A 20,569-nucleotide genomic window follows, 5' to 3' on the forward strand; every position below is an offset into this window, starting at 1 on the left:
TTGGGTAAGTCTCATGGGTAAGTGACTGGCAGAGCCATGACCCCACTTCTGCGTAGGGAGCAGGGGCTGGGGATGTCACATCACAGCATGGCCACTGCTTGGGTAGCCACTTCTCCCCAGTGAGTTCTGCTTCCTTGGCTGAGTAACTGGGATGTATTGGGCATGTGCCCCTTTATGAGGCTGTGCCCTCACACATGGTCTCTCCCTACCCACCTGGGCACATCTGCTATATACTATTGTTCTCTCTCTCTCTGCAGATGAGGAAACTGAAGCTCAGAGGAGTGACTTATCCACAGTCACAATAGCAGGCGCAAAGCCAGGAGAGAAGGCCGGTTTGCCAACTGATTATCTGGGCAATTGCTCCTTGGACCGTGCCAGAGATCAGGGGTGAAAGGCTGGCTTTATCTACTTTATACACCAGCAAAGATATTGATTCAGCCATTTGTATCAGCTCCCAAGATGGGACCAGGCAGCTTGGCCCATCTCTACAGGTGTCCTGGAAGAGGGGGTTCCCAGCTGTCAGGACACTGGAACTCACTGGAACATTGGGATAAGCAGGGAAGGCAGGGAAGGATCCTTCTAGTAGCAGAATGACCCGCTACCTAGTGTGGCTTGGCAGCCGCCTCTCTGAAAATGGAGAAGGATCACATGGCCTTCCACAGGCTTTCCAGGCAGGGCCTCACCCACTCAAGAGTTATTCCTTGGAGCTAGGGTGCGCCTTGATGGTAGAGCAAGTGTTTAGTAGAAGCCTGGCCCTGTTTGGTTCCATCCCCAGTGCCAAACAAGCAGTATTAACTGAGTGCCCGCTGACACCAGGAGAGGCAAGGGTCTCAGGGCTTCCACAGAGGGCTGGGAAAGGAGCCTCTTACCGATGATGATGAAGGCCACGGCAATGGCGTAGGCCAGCAGGTAGCCACGGATGGGCTCCTTGTTCTTGCCATAGCCTTTGCCAAAGAAGCCAATCAGAGGGTACAGCTGGTCCTGGCACAGGCACTGTGGGCAGCAGATGCCATGCTCAGCCCCTGGCTGGGACCTGCCACCTCCCCTTCCCAGGGCTACTTGTGCTCCCACTCCCGTGTGGGCCTGTGTAGCAGGTTCCCACTTCTGGGAATCGGGTAAAGTACAGCCGTCTCCTCACCATGGAGACAGGGATGCTTTCTTTAAAAGTTTGCTAGTCTGTCCCCTTTCCCTTCCACCCAGACCCCTGTTACATGACCCCCTGGAGCTTCATAGCCATCCCAGGAACCCTTCCACTTAGCTCTACACAACCATAACCAACCATTCCCAGCAGTCCCTTTCTGTAAGCTCACCTGGAAGACCTTGGCAGCAGAGACAAGACAGGCCAAGGCAGAGGACAGGGTGGCCCCAAAGATGCCAGCTGTGATCAGGGGTGCAAAGGCTGACACCATGCTCATGGTCTGTGGGAATGGTGGGGCTGAGCTAGGAGTCCCCATTGGGTAATCCCCTCCCCACAGAAGGTAACACTCAATCCTCTACCTGGGGACCTAAGGCTCATTCACAGGCATTGGGGACAGGAATCCCACCTAAGCTAGAAGCCCTCCTTCCCCCAGGCCCAGGCTGCAGCTTCCCACAGTCTCCTCCATCTCTCTTGCTTTGGGTGGCCTCCAGCAGGGCCCATCCCCTGCACCTGGTAGTAGTTGATGAGGCCATAGTGGCAGGTGTGCTGCTGGGAACATTCAGTGAAGTTCCAGCCATAGCCACAGGCTAGCCCCTCACAGGCTCCGGAGGCAGAAGTCAAGGTGTCATTCAGATCCCCAGAGGCATCACGCACCACACAGGAGCCTGAGAGGAGAGCCCAGATTAAATGTGATTATGTGCAAGGGCTGGGCAGTTGTTGAGAACATTTTACTCATCTTTCCCCAGGGGAAGCATGGTTTTCCCTGTAGGGGCTTCACATGGGCACCTGGAACCTCCAAGTTTGGAGGTACCAGAAGGGCCTGGTCTGGCCTCCCCCTCAGCATGAAGTTGTTCTGGTCACTGCCAAAGTGACAGGTACCCCAGAGGCAAGACTCAAGGATCTCCCTGCCCAGCCCTTCATGCTAGAGTGCAGTCCCAGCCTGTGGTCCCTGTTCTGTCCCTCCATCCCCACTATGCTGGCCACTCACCAATGGTGGCTGAGATGGCGAGGTAAGAGATGGTGGTCCAGAAAATGGCCATGAGTGTTCCCTTGGGGATGGCTACAGCAGGGTCCTGCAGGATGGACGAGGTGTCAGGCAGCCTGTGGGCTTCCTTTGGGCCTCTGTGCTTCAGCAGAGATCAGGGTGGGCAGCAGTCCCTGACCTTGGCCCCTCAGAGCCTGTCCAACCCAGGAAGGAGAAGCCTGTGACTGAGAACCCACAAGGCAGACATGACCACAGTCACAGGGTTGAAACTACATCTGAGGCCTGGGAAGTCTGATGAAGACACAAAACCCCAAGAGCTTCAGACCCCAACCTCTGAGGATCACCGGTGAGGCTTGCTGTGGGGGAGGGGAGGAAAGACCGACACCTGGCTCTCCCCCAGTAAAGAGAAGACATGCCCCATTTTCCTTCTGTTCCAACAAACAGATCTCCCTGCATATACACATCACAGGCTCCTTCTTTTAGGTTCTTCCACAAAGGAAACTTCCTGAGATGTGGCCTGTGAAGCTCCACCCAGCCCGTGAGGAAACCGAGGAGAGCTCACTATGAGGAGAGCAGGTTCACAGAGCCTCTAATGCCTCTGGTCTTGACCCACGGACCCACAACTTCGGACTCCAGGGGCCAGTCCCAGGGCAGTCACTCTGGCTGGATTTGTACCTCAGGCTCAAGAGCTGTTCCACTCTCCAGGAACAGACCCCAACCCTGGGGCTGTGGGGAAAAGCCAAGTCTACTATGAGAAAACTATAAATTCCCAACTCTCCCTGGCTGCTGGGCTCATGGCACAGTGGGCAGGTAGATACACAGATTAGAGAGCAAACTGTAGAAAGAGGAGAAACAGGAGTAGAGGTGCAGAGTGGAGGGAGGCTGCATGGGGACAGATGTGCTGGGGCTCTCTTTGGGGACCCTTGACCTGGCCCTGCCAGCCATACCCAATCACCCACTTTGTGTAGAGGGAGGCCCAGGCCCCAAGGCCAACAGGCCACAGCAACCTCCGTGTGGAGCTGTTGGGGTTTCTCGTCCTTCTCAGTCTTCCCAGGCCTCAGTTGTGGTCTTAATCCTGTGACTGTGGTGATGACCATCCTCTGTCCCCCCAAATCCATGTCTACCCAGAACCTCAGAATGTGCCCTTATTTGGAAAAAGTTCACTGAAGGTGTAAGAGTAGAGATGATGTCATGCTGGGTTAGAATGAGCATCAACCACAATGTCTCGTGTCATATGAGAAGAGGAAGGGGCACAGAGATGTCACTCATGGTTTAGAGTGACACAGATCAGAATGGCAAACTCCAGACCAGATAGCATTGCCAGGAGCCAGAATGAAGCCAAGGAAGACCCGTCCCCAGATCTTCAGAGGGACACAGACTCGATTTCAGCACTTAGATTGGGGTTTCCAGACTCCTGAGCCAGGGGAGTGTGTTTTTGTTGTTTTAAGAACTCCTATTTGTGGGACTTTGCAACCACAGGAAGAATACCCCAGCCTTCAGCCCCCACCTGCCACCCCATCTTGGTCTGAGATCTGAAAGCTGGGTCACAAGCCAGGTTCATTTCTTCCCAGCTGTGTGTTCCAGAAGAGGCCCTTCATAGTCTCCGAGACTCAGTTTCCTCATAAGGGGTTGCAAGTGCCAATAAATAGGAGTATGTATGGATGGGGGCAGAGCCCTACACATGGCATGCCCTGGCCATAAGCATGGGCACCCAAGTTTGGATCTTCAGAGCCCACATAAAACTGGGTACAGTGGTACACATCTCTAATCCCAGTGCTCCTACAGGCAATGGGAAGCAGACACAGGAGAGAATCCCCTGTAGCTCATGGACCAGATAGCCTGGTGCGTACAACGATGAACAATAAGGAGACCTATCTCAAACTAGATGGAAAGTTATCCTCCAAACTCTATTACCTAGTATATAATTACCTAGTGCACTTAGTATGAATATCCCAGACCTCACACACATGAACATATAACACACACATACATGTGGACACATACATATATACACACACGTGAACACACACACACACACACACATATATATATATATATATATATATACACACACACACACACAAAGTATCTGAAGAGCCATAGAATAGGGCCAGAGATATGTCTCAGTGCTTATACAGACCTGAAGACCTAAGTTTGATCCTTAGTTCCCAAGGTGGAAGGAGAGAACTGTCTTCTGAAAGTTTTCTGACCTCTACATGCATGCTATGGCATGTGCATACATGTACTCACACATGCACATCATACATGCATATATATATATATATATTTGGTATTTTTGAGACAGGTCTTCCTGTAGTCTCAGCTGGCCTGGAACTCATTATATAGACCAGGCCAGCCTTGAACTCACAGAGATCAACCTACCTCTGTCTCTGAGTGCTGGGATTAAAAGCATGTGCCACCACGCCCAGCCTGCACTAATATATTTTTTAAAGTCATAAAATGGCTATTTAAGGAAGACCTCTATGGTCTCACAAGCTTGCATTGTGACTCACCACTGTGGGCCAGCCCCTGACTCTCCATTCTTGGCTTACTTGTGTGTATGACCATAAACAGGACATTGGTGACAGCCAGCCCTCAGCACATCCTTGGTGCCAGGCACTAGTCTAAGCATTTAACATGAAATGGCTCCCTGACTTCTCACCCGCCCCTGTAAGAATGGGGGCTGTGTTGATCCCACTTTATAGTTGGGGAAACTGAGGCACAGAGCAGTTATAAAGACTTATTCAGAGTCTCACAGTGAGGGCTCTATTGCTGAGCACAATCCTACAGGAAGGACAGAGCCAAGTCCAAAGCCAGCTTATGGTTTGAAGACACAGGGTGCAGCAAAAGTACTGCCGTACCCAGCTCCCAGATAGCTGCTGTCCCTGACGCTGAGCGCACAGCACAGAAGCCTGGTAAAGCAGTGATGGTTAATAAGTGTTAATGGGGTTTAGGCTGTCTGAACACAGACCAGGCCTCTGCAGGGACCTCAGGATGGGCACCCCAGGCTTCTACCAGCCTCTCCTTTGAGAGGAGAGGAAGAAGCAAATGCTCTGATCGCCAGGTCTCAGTGAGAGACTCTGTAGAGCATACAGCTTTCAGTATTGTCTCCAGGAACAACTAGTTTTGTGTTTGTTTTTGGTTTGGTTTTATGAAATAGGGTCTCCTATATGCCAGGCTGGGTCTGAATTCACTGTGTTGCTGAAAAGGACTTTTAATTCCTGGTCCTCCTGCCTCGGCTTCCCGAGTGTTGGGATTCCGGGCCTGTGCCACCCTGCCCACCTTTCGCAGTTCTTAATTCTATGAGAAGCATCAACAAGCAGCATATCCTTCTAGTGGGAAGGAGACTGAGGTCATGGTCAGCTCTGGGTTCAGTCACAACACCAGGCTCTTCACCAGTCCTCCTCTCCTTGGTTTCTGCCATTGGTGAAATCTCCTCTATTGTCTTAGGGGAGGCTCCAGCCCCAACCCCATCCAGTTCTGTGGAGCCTCTGCCACTCTGAGCTGTCCTAACCCCATTGCACAGCTCTTAACAACTGCTGCTTTGATGCTCTGTTTCACCACCATTCAATCAACAAACATACCGAACACCTCTCTTGTGTCTGACTCTAAGCTAGAAATAAAAACAAAGACATTGGATTGGTGTCTTACGGGAACACTGTGGCTAATGGAAGGCTGGGCAGAGGTGCTGCAGGAAGGGTTTGAAAGAGGTACAGAACTTTGTGGGGCCAGGCGTGATAGCACACGCTTGTAGTTCCAGTACCTGGGAGGCAGAGGCAGGTGGATCTCTGTGAGTTCAAGGCCAGCCTGGTCTACATAAAGAGTTTCAGGACAGCTGGGGCTACAGGGAGACCCTGTTTCAAAAAAAGACAAAAATAAATAAAAAGAACTTTGTAGAGTAACAAAACAAGGGCAGGACATGTTTAGGTCCCTCAGTCAAAGGCCTGAGAATGTCATGGACACAATAGTAGGTCCTCGGGGAAGAGCAGGGGTCCTGGGAATGGTGACAGGATGCCAGAATGAGGTTGGAAGATGGATTGGAGCTTTTACTTCCAATCCAAGGAACTGCCTGCATCAAAGCTGTGGAGAGACAGGGGATGCCAGTCACAGTTGGGCCAGTGATCCCAGACCAAGAGTCCCAGGAAACAGTGACTAACCCATTTTGGGGTGTCCCACAAGGCCTACAGCATAGTGGTATCAAGCAGCAGTCTTGGAATGGAGTAGAAAGGAATTGATTGGGGTCGAAACTCACTGAGCTGCCTGGATTTTAGAATCTCTGACCCCCCTGGTCTCCATGCCAAGCTGACTGCTCAGCGGCAGAACCCTGCAGCATAGGGATCAAGGTTGTGCTGACAGTGCTCTGCAGTGCTGGACAGTAGGGACATGCTCTACTCACCTTGAGGTCCCCGGAGATGTTGGCCCCTGCCAGGATGCCTGTGGCTGAGGGAAAGAAGATGGAGAACATCCCGAAGAAGCTACCATCAGCACCCCTCCAGTCAGGCACCAAGTTCTGAATAAAAATATCTCCTGGAAAACCAACACCCAAGTCAGGGTCACCCAGAGTCACCCAGAGAGGTTGGCTGCTTAGCTGGGCCCAGCCAAGTCAGCTGTCAGTTCCCCTCCTCAGCCCTAGCCTCCTGTGCCCATTCAGTGGGCCAGATACATGGACCAACTATCCCCACCCAAACAGCCACTGTCAGGGCCCCTGACCTCGCATACCATGGTAGCTGAAGAAGCCTTTGGAGGCCTTGTCCTCGGATGCAGGGATCAGCGTCCCTACCAGGTAGTTGGCAAAGGAGACCATGATAACGAGGAAGAATAGGACCTGGGCCTGGAGAAAAGGACCCTGGAGGTTGGATGGCAGCTCCAACCTTGTTTCTTTAACCACGCTTGTTCCCTTACCAGTCAGGCAGTGAGCTCTGCTTGAGGAGTTGTGGATACAGCAGTTTTAGACGAACTGAAAGTAGGCACAGGGGTTGTTATGGGACCAGGTTCGGGGATTAGTAGGGCAACCTGGAGTGTGTTTCCTAGGAGCAGACATGTAGAGGAGGAGGGAGGGTGAGTGAGTCACAGAATGACCTGGACACTGGAGAGCCAGGGGGCTAGACAGCAACAGGAAGGAAAGAGGCCCAGGCCTAGATCTTGCCCAAACTGAAGGCTCCCTTCTGGCCTGACTTGCTGGTTGTAGTCCAGCACTCTCCTTTCTTTGTTTCATAGCATGAAGCCTCTGACATTTGGCTGGATTTAACAGGACTCAAGTGAAGAGCACACTTTCCAGCTTCCCTTGCAGCTATGTGTGGCCACCCACCCAGGTTCTGGCCAATGGGATGTGAGCAGGAGTGATGTGCAACTTCTGGCTTTAGCCTTTGATCCTTCTTCCCCTTTCCCTCTACCTGGACCATGGGCATGAAGATGATAGCCATTGTGGTCCAGATCAATAAGAGCCACACCCAGGATGGAGAGGTCACAAGATGGAAGGAATCTGTTTGTCCTCCTCCCCCAATGGAAGCCACCATGCTGGTCCTAAACCATGCCCCTTGGATGGTTACATGAGAGAAACAAAATCTGTCTTAGGGTCTGTTTGTCATATCAGTACAATCTTTTTTTGGTCTTTTTTTTTTTGAGACAGGGACTCCCTGTAGTCCCAGCTGACCTGAACTCACTATGTAGACCAGGCTGGCCTTGAACTCACAGAGATCCGCCTGCCTCTGCCTCCTGAGTGCTGGGACTAAAGGCGTGCGCCACCACACCCCATATCAGTAGAATCTTAATCCTAGTTGATTCACTTAAGAAGAGGCAGAACCAGCTCCAGGACCACCCATGCCCTTTCTCCACATCCTTACCTTGGACTCCCACTCCATGCCAGCCAGGGAGATGGCCAGCAACACCGTAACAGTGACCACGCCGATGATGCGGATGTCATTGATGGGGTCCACAATGGGTGTGCCATATTCCTGGGGGGAGTAGGCCAGCTGTGTGCCCTGTCTGCACCTTCACTCTTCTAGATGCCCCCACTTCACTTAGGTGCCCTTAGATAGCAACATTGCCCCCAGGGTCTCCCAAGGGCCTGCTGCATGAGCCTGGATAACCTATTCCTAAAGGCAACAGGTGCCCCCAAAGAGGGATCATGGGGATGGTCTTCACTTAATGAGAATGTCATTTTTACCCCTAGTAAGGAGAAATGGCTTTGGCACGTGATAGGGAAGATTGGGCAGGGGGAGGAAGGCCTGGCCCAGTGTGAGGAACAGTGTGAGGAGGCTGGCTCACTCCCTCTGGCCAGGGCCTGGCCTCTCACCTGGAGCAGGTCCTGTACAGTCTCTGCAAAGCCCACTGTGTGCATGGCCACACCCACAGCATTGGCGAAGGCAAAGATGAGGCCAATGGAGCCCCCCAGCTCTGGGCCCAAACTCCGAGAAATGAGGAAGTAGGTGCCACCTAGCAGGGCCAGAGCATAGAGGCAGAGAAAGGAGTCTGAGCCACAGGTGGGCAGAGCCAGGCAGAGGCTAAAGAGGGGTAACCGAAGGCCACAGGGTGGGAGGTAACTAAGCCCCACCGAGTGCCCACCTAGAGGCACAGGGGCCTTCTGGGGTTTCCCAGGGGTAGGGTGGTGGTTCAGAGACCCAGGGCAAAAGCAGAGAGCTGAGGTGAGGAGGGCCCCAGGGAACACACCTGACTTGACCTTGCCGTTGGTGGAGATTGCTGAGATGGAAAGGCCTGTGATGGATGTTACCATGACGGAGAGCAGGATGATGAGCCAGGTCAGCACTGTGCAGGAGTGGAGGTGAGTGCCCCCAAACCCAATCAGGGTGTTTTCTACCTGAGGAGCCCTCTAGTGCATCCCCCTATGCTCCATGTGGCCTGAGCCCCTTTCCTTCTCTGAACCTTGGTTTTGTCTTCTGAAAAACAATGGCTCTTAGCTAGAGGCAGAGGCAGAGTCTGCTATTCTAGCAGTAGGAAGCTGAGGTGGGGGAGTGGCCAGCCTGGGCCCTATGATGAAAACCTGTCTCAAAACAAAAGCAAAAATGAGGCTTGGAATGTAGCGCTAGCATACACAAAGTCCTAGTTCGATCCCCAGCATCACATAAATCAGGCATGGTGGCCCACACCAGAAACCCTAACAGTTGGGAGATGGAGGCAGGAGGATTAGAAATTTAAGGTCATTCTTGGTTACATAGTGAGTATGAGGATAGCCTGGGATGTATGAGACTCTATCTCAAAACAAAACCCAAAACAGCACTGGAGAGATAACTCAGTGTTCAGTTGGTAGAGTGCTTGCCTCATAAAAAACATAAAAATGCAAGCGGGGCATGGTGGTGCATGCCTTTCATCTTAGCATTTAGGAGGAAGAGGCAGGTGGATCTCTGTGAGATCAAGGCCAGCTTAGTCTACATAGTAAGTTCCAGGACAGCTGGGGCTACAAGGGAGAACCTGTCTCAAAAAAATCAAATATACATTGTGTGTGTGTGTGTGTGTGTGTGTGTGTGTGTGTGTGTGTGTGTGTGCTGGGCTTGAAGGCAAGCATCTGTAATCCAGCACCAGGGAGGTGAAGACAGGTGGATCCCTGGGAGCTCACTGGCCAGCTAGTATAGTCTAACTGGTGAGCTTCAGGGCAATGAGAGATCCTGTCTCAACAGAGGTGGACACCAGAGGTTGTCCTCTGGCCTCCCCCCAAACATGTACTCATAAGTACACACACACACACACACACACACACACACACACACGCACGCACGCACTCACGCACGCACGCACGCACGCACAAACGGTCCGCCAATACGAGGTCAGGATGGGCTTTGTCTGTATCATGGGACTCCTGAATAGGCAGGGAGCTCACATGCCAACAAGTGAATAATTGTCAGGCATAGACGGGAAAGTGCCTGCCTTTGATAATAAAAACAAAATGATCGCTATTGTGTTCTGAGCGCCTCTGGATGCCAAAACCTGTGCTGTTTCCCTGCGTTTTGTATACCTTATGGCTCTGTGAGGCCCATTTTACACATGAGGAAACCAAAATTCAGAGAGGTTTAGAAAATTCCATAAGGCCACATAGCATAGTACAGAGCTAGCATCTGAACCCTGGTCTTCTACAGTCTAAGTTCTCAGCACAAATGCTCCACAACAGAAGTTGGCTCAGAGGGGTTAAGTGACTCACTAAAGGCAGAGTCCTCAAAACTGCTGCCACCACATCCAATGGTCTCTGCCACTTTCCCTGCCCCTCTGTCACTGCAGGCATCTGAGGCTGTGCTGGGGAGGAGCAGGCCTAACCTGGGGTCTCTACAGCTTAAAATCAAACCTGCTCCCCAGCGTTCTCCCCAGACCTCAAGCACACCCTCCCCCTTCTCCAGATGGCACTCACCAATGCCAGCCTGTGCAGTAATCCAGGGGAGCCGCAGGTAGAGGATCACGCCCCAGATGTTGAGCATGCATCGGATCTGAGAGGACAGTGGAGTCAGAGGCTCCCTGGGGGGGCCAGATGCCCACAGATGCTCAAGGGCCTGTCCTCAGGGTTAGGAAATACCTCCTCTTGCTGGTACTGCACCCCTCCATAGGCTCAAGCCTCCTGGCTCAGAGGGTTGGAGGGGAGGCCAGCTTTTCCTCCCACCCCCTCCTGCCCCACCATCAAGTCTGGAGGATGGGCTGCAACATTACCACCACTCCCTCTGTTCCAAGTCCAGAACCTTGTGTCTGCCAGCTCCAGCAATGGCCCTGGGCAGCTGTTGGCCCAGGGCCTGGTATTCAGGAAGTGTCAGCAAAAGGCAGCTGAGCCAGTGCCCCACTTAGAGCAGAAACCAGAGCTCAGGTTGCTTCCATATTTAAAGCAGACAGAAGCTATGATTGGGACTGAAATTCCAGGTGGGAAGGCCTCATAAGGCCTTTGACCCTGTTAAGTTCTAGGGTCAGGTAAGGACATGTTGGCCTTCACACCCGAGGAGATTTCTAGGGCCTTCAATCTGCTGAGATGATAAAGCAGGACCTGGAGGAATGCTCCATCTCTGACTCTGAACCGCCAGGGGCTTGGGCTTGGGTTTGGGTTCCGGTGGAGAAACGGTCATAGCCAGTTTTCAGAGTTAAGATCAGAAGTTAGCCTCCTGCCTCCCAGGCAGAGCCAAAGTCTTCTCTACAGCCTAACCCATCACCTCCATAAACTCCATAGTGTCTTTCAAAACCAAAGTCACTTAATTCTGTACTATCTGAAGACTTAGTGTTGCAAGCTACAGTAAACATTTCCTTTTCCATTCCAATGTATTTGGAAGGGGAAGTGTGTTAGTTCTGCCCTCTCATGGCTTGATTGGGAATTTCTTCTGCTAGCTAGCAAGCATTGATCCAAAGACCTTAGCATCTGTGAACTCATTTTAATGTTCACTTTACAAGTAAGGAAACTGACACAGAGTGGTTAAGTGACTTTCCCAAGGCTACAGGACCAGTGAGTGGCCAAGGAGAGATCTCCATGATTGGGTCTTGGCCAACAGCATAAATGAAGGTTGGGAAGCCTAAACCAGATGCAATTTGAGGTCACGGTGCTGATCTGGAGACCAAGGTCCAAGCTGGGCCCTAGGTCTAGCCTGGCCACTAAGGCCTGTGAGTCGGACCTGAGCCTGGATGGGGCTCCATCCCCACAACCTTTGGAGACATCAAGCTCCAGTCCACACCCACTCACCATCACCCCCTTGACCCAGCCAAAGCGCACGGGCTCCCCAGGGCTCTTCTCGCTGTCAGTGCCCACTTCATCCTCCACGAGCCCATCAGTCAGCTCATGGCTTGGTCGTCCATCAAAAGCCAGGGCATGTAGGTGGCTGCCTTCCTGCTGGGGGCACAGAGACCAGCAGAAGTCAGGCAGTGTGGTAGGTTTCCTGGTTTGTACCCTTAGTGACTATTGCTCCCTTTGGGGCTTTCTTCCCCTTCTGCCCAGGACCTCTCAACATCGCTGTTGGAAGAGCGGGGATGGGATGGAGGGGGGGGGTATCTGGTCCTCTGGGGATTTTGAAAGAAGAGGTCTAGAGTCCTGGAAGATAGGTAAGTCAGCCCCAGAACCAAGAATGATTCTGTCCAATTGTCAGTGAGAAAGTGAGGTCACACACGGATTGTGTCCCAGCCCCAGCCCTCCAGCCTCCCAGATAGCAAAGCCAGAGCACTGATTATCAGAGAGAGCCTGCTCTACTCCCTTCTGCTCACTCTCTCAGGGGTCTGTGATAGAATGTGTGAATTGCAGAAGAGCCACAAGCCTCATTAGGGAAAGCCATAAATCCCTTAAAGTGTCCAACTGGCCCTAAATTGGCAGCCTGGCCTTGCTCAAGCCTTATCAACTGGCCACTCCCTGGAGTGAGAGACAGAGACTATGGAGCCCACCTGTCTCCTTTAGTGCTATAGACAACTCACCCACCTGTCTGAGAAAAGAGACCCTCAAGGACACCAAATCCAGGCACTAATTCAACTCCCCACAAAGTGCAGCTGTGTCTCACAACTTTCGTATAAAACCCCCTGGTTTGTCTAGTTGTAAAAGGCTGTTCCCGCGGACAGCCTCTACCGCTCACTGTATCTTCTTTGATTAAAGGAAGATCTATTCCTTGCCTGCTGCAGGTCTGCCTCTCTTTTCTTGTTTCCTACTCCTCTATCTTTCCTTTTATTCTCCAAAAATCTAAGTCTGCTGGGAAACTCTGGGCAGCTCTCTGGCAACTGCCCTATCTTTGGGTTGACGGTGACTGGACAAGGATCATTACATGTGCCCTGAGCTTCACCTCACCGCCATCCATTGTTTCATTTGGCTATCTCAATCCTTGAAGAAGATGCTCAGTCACCTCCAGAGCACAGATGACAGAAATAGGCTCAGAGATGTCACGTAATCAGACCAAAGTCACACAGCAGGGAAGTGGCTAGTCTACTGAACTGGTGCTTACCTTGAGGAAAGAATGCAGGTCGGCCAGAGTGGGCCGCACCTTCCGAGGTTCGCCAGGCAGGGCACTGTTAGCATAATGTTCGTATGCAGGCACCACATCAATGGTGTTGTAACCGAAGGTGCGCATGTACAAGGTGCTGCCATGTGTCAGGTGGCTGGGCTGGCTGCTGTCACAGGCAGTCAGTGGGGGCTCATCACCCCCCAGCAGTGTGCTGATGGTGAAGCGCCCACTGCACAGAGCATCCCCAGGTATCTCTGTCACGGGTAGCTCTGCCATTGTGGCTCTGGGTGTCAAGGGAGGGGGCCAGGGTCAGCAAGGACACCCAGGGTGGCTTTATAGGCTGGGCAACAGCTGTGAGAAGGCGGGAGCTTGGCCCAGACCGCCCATAGCTGGTGAGCAGGGTCCCGGCTAGGGTGGGAGGTGGAACTCGGGAACTGCTGTCCTGCCCTCGTTTATTTAATCACTGACATAGGGGCTGGTGGCCCAGGAGGGCTGTGCTGGCCAGGCTCATTGAGTCTTGCAGTGGCTCTTCCAAGTCTAGGGCAGCAGATGTCTCCAGCCAAGACCCCAGGAAGGAACAGTAACCAGAGAGGACCCAGAGAGACCCTAGAGATGGACTATTATGGACTCACCATTGCAGATTCACAAACCTCTCATTGTAATACAAAGTGGTTTTCTTTCTTAATTCACCACTTTGAAGGAATAAATAGCATTACATTTTAGAAGGACATGCATATAAAAAGGAAGTCTTCCCTCCAACCTCTTTCCCCCAATGTCTCAGTGTCTTTCCCTGATACATCTCAGTATATAAGCCATTATGACAATGGTCCTGGAACCAGACCTGCGGCCACTACTCAGCAGACAAACCCCAAGGGCTTAGTGCTGGCCAATGACCTCCAGGGCAACCAGGCCTGGTGTGACACCTGAGTCATGCCTCCCTAGGCTCTGTCTGCAGGGTCACAGGTCACAGAGCCCAGCAAGATCACATTTTCCCTCACTGGAGCCATGAATGCAGTGTTCCCTAGCTCCTACAGTGGGAGGTCTGGTTACCAAAAACTCCCAAGTCATTGTAGGGACAGTGCCCAGGGATATGAAAGAAGGGACCAGGGTTTTGAGACATGAGTTAGTGGATGCTCGATGTCTTAAACAATGGATGTATGGTCCCAGCTACTGTAAAGGCTCTCAAGAGTTGGTCCCTATGTTGATGCCTCCACCATAGTCACCTTTTCCCCCAAAGGCAGGTGCCCAGTGACTGATAGATATCAGGCAGAAGGGCCTGGTACCCTGCCCTGCCTCTGAAGGGCCACCCAGAGCTCTCCTGGTTCAGCTGAGGTTTGGGACCTACACTGCAGCCCAGTTCCCTCTCTGGTCAGCCTCCCGCCTCTGCCCTCCCAGGCACATTCCCTGAATGTTCACCTCTCAGCCTGTTTCTATGATGCGGTGACCCAGAGCTTACAAGAGGACTGGGGAACTCTTGTCACTCTCCAACAAACCTTTACCAGCTACCCCACATATGTGTGGCAGTGGGAGCCAGGGACACAGGGATGGGGCACTGTGACCATGTTCATGATGCTGTGGATTTAGTACGGAGCTAGGCATAGAAAAAAACCAGACTAGCTGTAGGGCAAGCAGACAGCTGTAGGAAAGAGCCCCTGGAGGAGGGTCAAGATGTGGACAGCTGGGGAAGTCTTCCTGGAGGGGGCTTTTTACCTGCCTTGCTATTCTCAGAGGCCAGAAGGGTGGAGGTCAGAAGGCTGCTATTGGTTGGTTTATGTTCCAACTCCAGTTCCCTCAGAGGAAAGCTGGAGGGACACATCGTCTCTCCCACTTGGGCCCTGCCTCTCAAAGTCCAGCTAGGTCCCCTGTTCCAAGGTACTCAGAGACCCTGGGACCTCCATCAGAGAGTCAATACTAGTTGTAGCTTTGGAGAGACCTGGGCCAGAGGGTGGCCCCTCTGGTGTGTGCAGATGGAAAGTCAGGCAGAAGGGGCTGGTCCCGTGGGTGCTGAGACTGATTACAATAGCAAATCATCAGAGTCACCCTGCGAGCTAAGAGGCTCTGAGCTCCACCAAAGGGTGGGCAAGTTTTCATACCTCGGCAGACTTTTGGGGGGCGGGAGGTGTTTTTTCCAACTTCTTTGAATGGAAGCCCATAAAGGTAGAGATGCAGGTCTTTTTTGTTCCATGGCAATTCAAGCAACTGAAGCAGTTCAGACAGGTGCTCAGTAAACACCTGCTGGATGCACAGCCGAATGGAACCAAGGGGGGCAAAGCAGCTCTGTGGAGACCACTGGCTGGTGGGATTACATTGGGATAGGGGCGCAAGGGCACTTTGGGGTTCCCCCAGCACTGATTCTGCCTCTGTGAGACATTAAACTATGAGATGAAAACTCACAAAGGCAGAGACATGGGCCCCCTCCCTTGCCAGCCCTCAGCAAGGCTGAAGGCGTGAAGCTAAGGGCTCTAGGCCAAGGACTGGTCAGGGTCAATTTCTACCTTCTCTGCATGGATGGTGAGATTCATGAGGCAGTCACTCATTCCCTTCCACTAGGCCCTTGGGGCAGATCTTATCTCTGGCTTTTAAACTGCCAGCTTCCTGGCAAAAATCACAAGGGCCCAACATCCCCACACCATTCCAACACACTGTGCCCGGCAGCTGTGGAAAATTCCTGATTGTGATCTTAGGAGGGAAGGGCCTAGAGCTGGTTTCCAGTCAGCCAGGAATAAGAGATTGCGACCTTGTTGGGTGACTTTGGGTATATCACTTCTTTCAAAGCACCCTGGCCTGTGTCAGCAGCGTGGGACGGGAAGCTGCTTCCAAAACTCCAGTTCTTTGGATTCGGGTGAGATTTAGGCAGGATCCCATGAGGGATTTATCAATAGGACAAGCTGGAGGCTATCTGACACTACCAAAGCACAGACTTTGAGAAGGGAATTCTTGTGATTGGATAGAATCCAGTTCATCTTCAGAGAGGTTCTTCCTGGTGGGAACACAGTACTGGGTCACACACTCTCTGCTCTCCTGAATTTGGCTTCTTAGAGGACCACAGGACAAGTGTCCCAGGAGCCCCCAGGTCTGAGAGTCCCTGTACTCTGAGCACAGCTCTGGGATTGGCCTTAAAAGTTTCTATTCTGTTGTTCTCTGTGGGCCTTTGAGCAAGTATCCTGACTGGGTAAGCCTCTGCTACCACAGCAGTAAGACAGAATAAAACCTATACCAGGGGCATTCACCTCATGCCTACCCAGCCTCAGCCTGGCTCTCAGGAAGAAGAGGGCAGGTAAGGACAACAGAGACTGGGGGGGTCAGAAAAAAATCCCGGAGTGAGCACACAGAGGCAGGGGCTGAGCCGTGAGGACAGAAGGGCCTGCTGCAAACCTAACTTGAGCCTGCTGTCTTCACAGGGCCTCTCTGCATCTATTGTGCTCCTCCTGTGTACCAGGCCCTGAACCTCATAGCCTGGCCTGGTAGACAGTCCAGCAAAAGCATGCAGCTGCCAGCAGAGGAGGGGCCCTCCTGGGAGAGCGGAGCTGAAGGGGAAGGTGGATAGGGACAGGGGAAGAGGTGAATGGGCTGGAGGAACAGGGAAGAAATGGTGGGGCAAAAGGCTGAAAGGGGTCTGTTTCTCCATTCTACTACATTTATTATGTGATTACCACATACTATGCCCTGTGCTGGGCAAGGGAGGCCCCCAAAACAAGAAGACGAAGCCCTGCCCTCTGGGAGCTTACATTCTAGAGGGAGACAGACAATAGACATGTAACTGTTAGAATACAGCTAGTGACTGTGCTGAGGAAAACAACTTTTTCTTATGTAGGGCTGTTAGGTCTGAGGATGAAAATCTTGAGCTGACCAGGGGCCACCAGTATGTGAGCAGATACTGCAGGGTGGGGGGTTGGACAGGACAGAGCCTGTGCAAAGACCCGGGGACAGGAGTGTGGTGTGGGCTTCCAGCAGATCAGGGTTGGAGCAGTGGGACCAAGTAGATGGGGTGTGTGCATGGAAGAGGAAACTCTGGCCTCATAGACCAATGTTACAAGTTACATGCTGTTATGTCATAGTCAGATTTTGTCAGATCACTTTGGTTGTTGTGTAAAGAATGGACTATGGGAGACCAGATAGGGGCTGCTGCAGCATGCCAGTGACCAGGCCGGGAAGGAGCTTTGGGGTGGCAGGATGGTTGGGTATCCTGAAGACAGAGATGACAGCAGCAGCATGTGTTGTGTGGGGCCAGGGCTTGTGAGGGGCGTGGAAGAATGGTAGTGTGTTCCTGAGTAGGAATCCCTGACAGGAAGGGCCTTAAATAAGAAGCTTCTTTTGTTCTGGGTGTCTTGGTGGCAGGGGCAGCAGTGGTGTGGTGCATAGGGCAAGGACCAAGAAGTGGGGCCAGGGAGATCCAGTAGGTGCCGTGGCAAAGGTCAGGCAAGACTCAGGAGCAGTTCAGCTCTGAGCCCTCAGCTTACCCGGCTCACCCCAGCTCACATGGACCAGTCTCTCAGGAATGCTGATTCTGGGGCCTCCCTGGAGGAGAGGAAGGGGGAGGGCAGTCTGGCATGTATCTAAAGCTTCCCAGGCAATGAACTGCTTGATGGAGATGCTGTGGGCAGCTGAGAGTCATCTTTTACAGTCACCCCGACCACCCTTTCCCCAAGTCCCTGTGTCCTGAGGTCCCACGAGGCTTGCCTGGAGAGGATGGGTAGGATGCAACCCTGGTGTCGTGAAATAGCCGGGTAAGAGGATGCGCTGCTCGTCGGCCTGATTCACAACACCAGCTGCAGCAACCATACCAAAACTCCGATGCTTGTTCCTGGGGGCGTGGCTCCTCCGGTTCTGAGACAGCAGAAAGCCGGTGCAAACTTCTTCCCTGACCAGACTTCTGCCCTGGGCCAGAACTGCGCAGAGGTTGAGGGCTGCCAAGCATGGAGGCTGGGTCCCTGCCCACTAGGGGCTCACAGACTTGATGACTGCAAGGAAGAGGGGCAGCCCCAAATCCTACAGTGCAGGAGTGAAGCAGGCAAGAAGTACCAGACCCTGGCCAGCCCTGGGAAGCCAGTGACAGGGCTGAGCCTCTGGGATTCTCATGGAGCCTTCAGGGCATGTGGACAATCCTTCTACACAGATAGTGTTAGCACAACTGCACACTAAGGCACCTTGAAGCTATGGACAGCTGATTCAAAAGGAACATGTGCAGACATTAAGACATTTTCATGCTTAAAGGAAGGACTCTTCTTTTCCTTCATGAATAGATTTTCTAAAAACCTGTTTGGTCACCATTCACCCCAGATGTCACCAAATGATATTAATAATGCATTAGACACCGTGGTTATTGGAGGATATGCAGGACAAGGTATAGTCCCTGCCCTCAGGTGCATGCAGTTCATCAGTGGACGGAAAGCCATAAGCTAAAAACCAGGCATAAAACCTTAAGTCATGGGGCTGGAGAGATGGCTCAGTGGTTAAGAACACTGACTGTCTTTCAGAAGACCTGGGTTCGAATCCCAGTACCCACATGGCAGCTAACAACTGTCCCTAACTCCAGTTCCAGGGGATCTGACAGCCTCTTCTGTCCTTTGTGGTCACTGCACGACACAGGTGCACTTACCTACGTGCAGGCAATACACTCGTACACATTAAATAAATAAAATATTTTTTTAAAAACCTTAAGTCATCAGATAAGATCCTACAGGGGTTCAGAAAAGGGATGGCTTTCTCTGGCTGGGGCAAAGGTGCTGTAAAGGTATTTGAAATAGCTCATAGAGAGAGAAGGAGATAAACTATCATTTCAGCTTGGGGTTTCTTGGCAGCGAGGCAAAGTAAAATGCTGATTAGTCACTGTAAAAGAGTGGTATTTCATTTTTCCTTCTTTCTTCTCTCATGAAGCAGTAAGTCTCCATTAACCCTTAGCTCAGGATGCAGGCTTATCTGCAGCTTCCAGTACAGGGCTGAGCTCAGTCCTGCAGCTCCACAAACTGAAGCAGTAATCCTAGTAAGAACTCAGCCTCCAGCAGTGGATAAGTCTATCCATACTGGAGACTGCCAGGAGACAAACGAATCAAACCTGTTCACTTCTCCAACCACCAGCCTTTCATTTTTAAACACATTTTCAGCCTTTTCTAACTTTACAGAAAACATTTTTTTCTCGAACCATTCTGTCCAATTATGAATTCCACAGCTGTATTTGTAACGAGAACACTTTTTTAAAAAATTAAGACAGGTAAGTGTGGTGGCCCATACCTGTATACCTAGCACTCCAGAGGTAGAGGCAAGAGGATCAGGAGCTCAAAGTTATCTTCAGCTACATAGTCAGCTCCAGGCCAGCCTGGGTTACATGAGACTATCCCAAAACAAAACAACAAAAAGACAGCTACACTGCATAGCCCATGAAGGCCTGTCTTGTTTTGGGTTTTAAGACAGGGTCTCATGTAGTCAAGGGTTGCTTTGAATTCCTGATCTTCCTGTCACCACCTTCTGAGTGCTGATTACAGGTGTGTACCACCATGCCCAATTCTGGAACATTCTTTACTGTTTTTTCTTTTTTTTTTTTTTTTTTTTTTTTTTTTTTTTGTTTCCTTGTTTTTGAGACAGTCTTGTTATATAGCCCTTGCCAGCTTGGTATTCCTTATACAGCCCTGGCTGGTCTCAGACTTGCAGCCGTTCCCCTGCCTCAGGCCCCCAAGTACTGGGATTATAGGCATGTGCTACCACACCTAGTTTAACAGGCTCTTTTGGAACCCAGAACCACATGGCCTGCTCCTGCAACAGAATCTCAGAGCTGCTTTAAGAAGCCTAGCCCCCATGCCCCTAACTCCAAGACAGGTCTGGTCCTGGCACCATAGAGGGAGTGGAAGGATATGAGCTGGAAGGGTTGAGACCTGGCTGTTTGGGTTTCACCATCTGACAAATGCAGAGAACCCCTACCCATTGTCCCCGAGGACTGCTGATCAAGAGCAGGGACTTGTGAAAAGAGCACTTTGGAGGACTTTCATAGTGTTTGGCAAACAGAAGGGTTCTGTTTTTCTGGTCAGCTCTTTAATGACCATAAAAGGCAGGTGGGAGAAAATCAACTCTCAAGCTAATCTGATTAGCTGACGGCGATGCTTTCTGGTGAGGGCAGCTGCTAAATGGTAGGCTGTGTGCCAGAGCAGGGACAAAGGCAGCTCAGGCTCAGAAAGCAGAAAGCCAAAGAGTTGGCTCTGATTGTTTGCAGTCATCAGCACTCAGACTTCGGAGGGAGGCTGGATGCAAAAACAGAAAATGCTCAGAGAATTCTAGAAGTCTAGTCATCACTCTCACACTTCACCTGACTGCTCCTTTCACCACCTCCTTGACCTCTCTAAGCAGAGTTCCTGTTTCTTCTACCAGTGTCACCAGCACCCAGGGGCAGCTGCAAGAGCAACATCTGAGCTCAAGTTGTAGAGACTGGGTCGTTGGTGGGTAGCCTCCATGTTCTGGCCAGGGCAAGTCCTGCAGAGTTTGGAGCCCCAGAAGGAAGCTGCTCAAGAGACTGCAGGGCAGAAGCTTGGGCTGTTGCTCCAGGAAGCTTTGACTTCACAG

General features: G+C 51.7%; 1 protein-coding gene across 5 annotated transcripts in view; it reads right to left on the bottom strand.

Moving 5' to 3' along the window:
- Positions 1-13,317, bottom strand: part of Slc12a3 (solute carrier family 12 member 3) — a 37,290-nt gene extending 23,973 nt beyond the window's left edge. For 3 of the 5 annotated variants that reach the window (XM_008834924.3, XM_008834923.3, XM_008834921.3), the window contains exons 1-12: positions 13,019-13,317; positions 11,782-11,928; positions 10,480-10,555; positions 8,793-8,888; positions 8,419-8,558; positions 7,967-8,077; positions 6,843-6,954; positions 6,520-6,650; positions 2,127-2,211; positions 1,649-1,803; positions 1,311-1,418; positions 870-993 (exon numbers count right to left, since the gene is read on the bottom strand). In XM_008834924.3, coding sequence (XP_008833146.1) covers positions 870-993; positions 1,311-1,418; positions 1,649-1,803; positions 2,127-2,211; positions 6,520-6,650; positions 6,843-6,954; positions 7,967-8,077; positions 8,419-8,558; positions 8,793-8,888; positions 10,480-10,555; positions 11,782-11,928; positions 13,019-13,294 — 1,561 coding nt within the window. In that variant the 5' untranslated portion in view covers positions 13,295-13,317. The remainder of the gene's footprint in view (positions 1-869; positions 994-1,310; positions 1,419-1,648; positions 1,804-2,126; positions 2,212-6,519; positions 6,651-6,842; positions 6,955-7,966; positions 8,078-8,418; positions 8,559-8,792; positions 8,889-10,479; positions 10,556-11,781; positions 11,929-13,018) is intronic. The other 2 variants (XM_008834922.2, XM_008834920.2) reach the window with 2 other exon arrangements.
- Positions 13,318-20,569: the final 7,252 nt, after the last annotated feature.

Source organism: Nannospalax galili, unplaced genomic scaffold, assembly GCF_000622305.1.
Source record: "Nannospalax galili isolate Female #2095 unplaced genomic scaffold, S.galili_v1.0 scaffold957, whole genome shotgun sequence".
Taxonomy (NCBI): Eukaryota; Metazoa; Chordata; class Mammalia; order Rodentia; family Spalacidae; genus Nannospalax; species Nannospalax galili.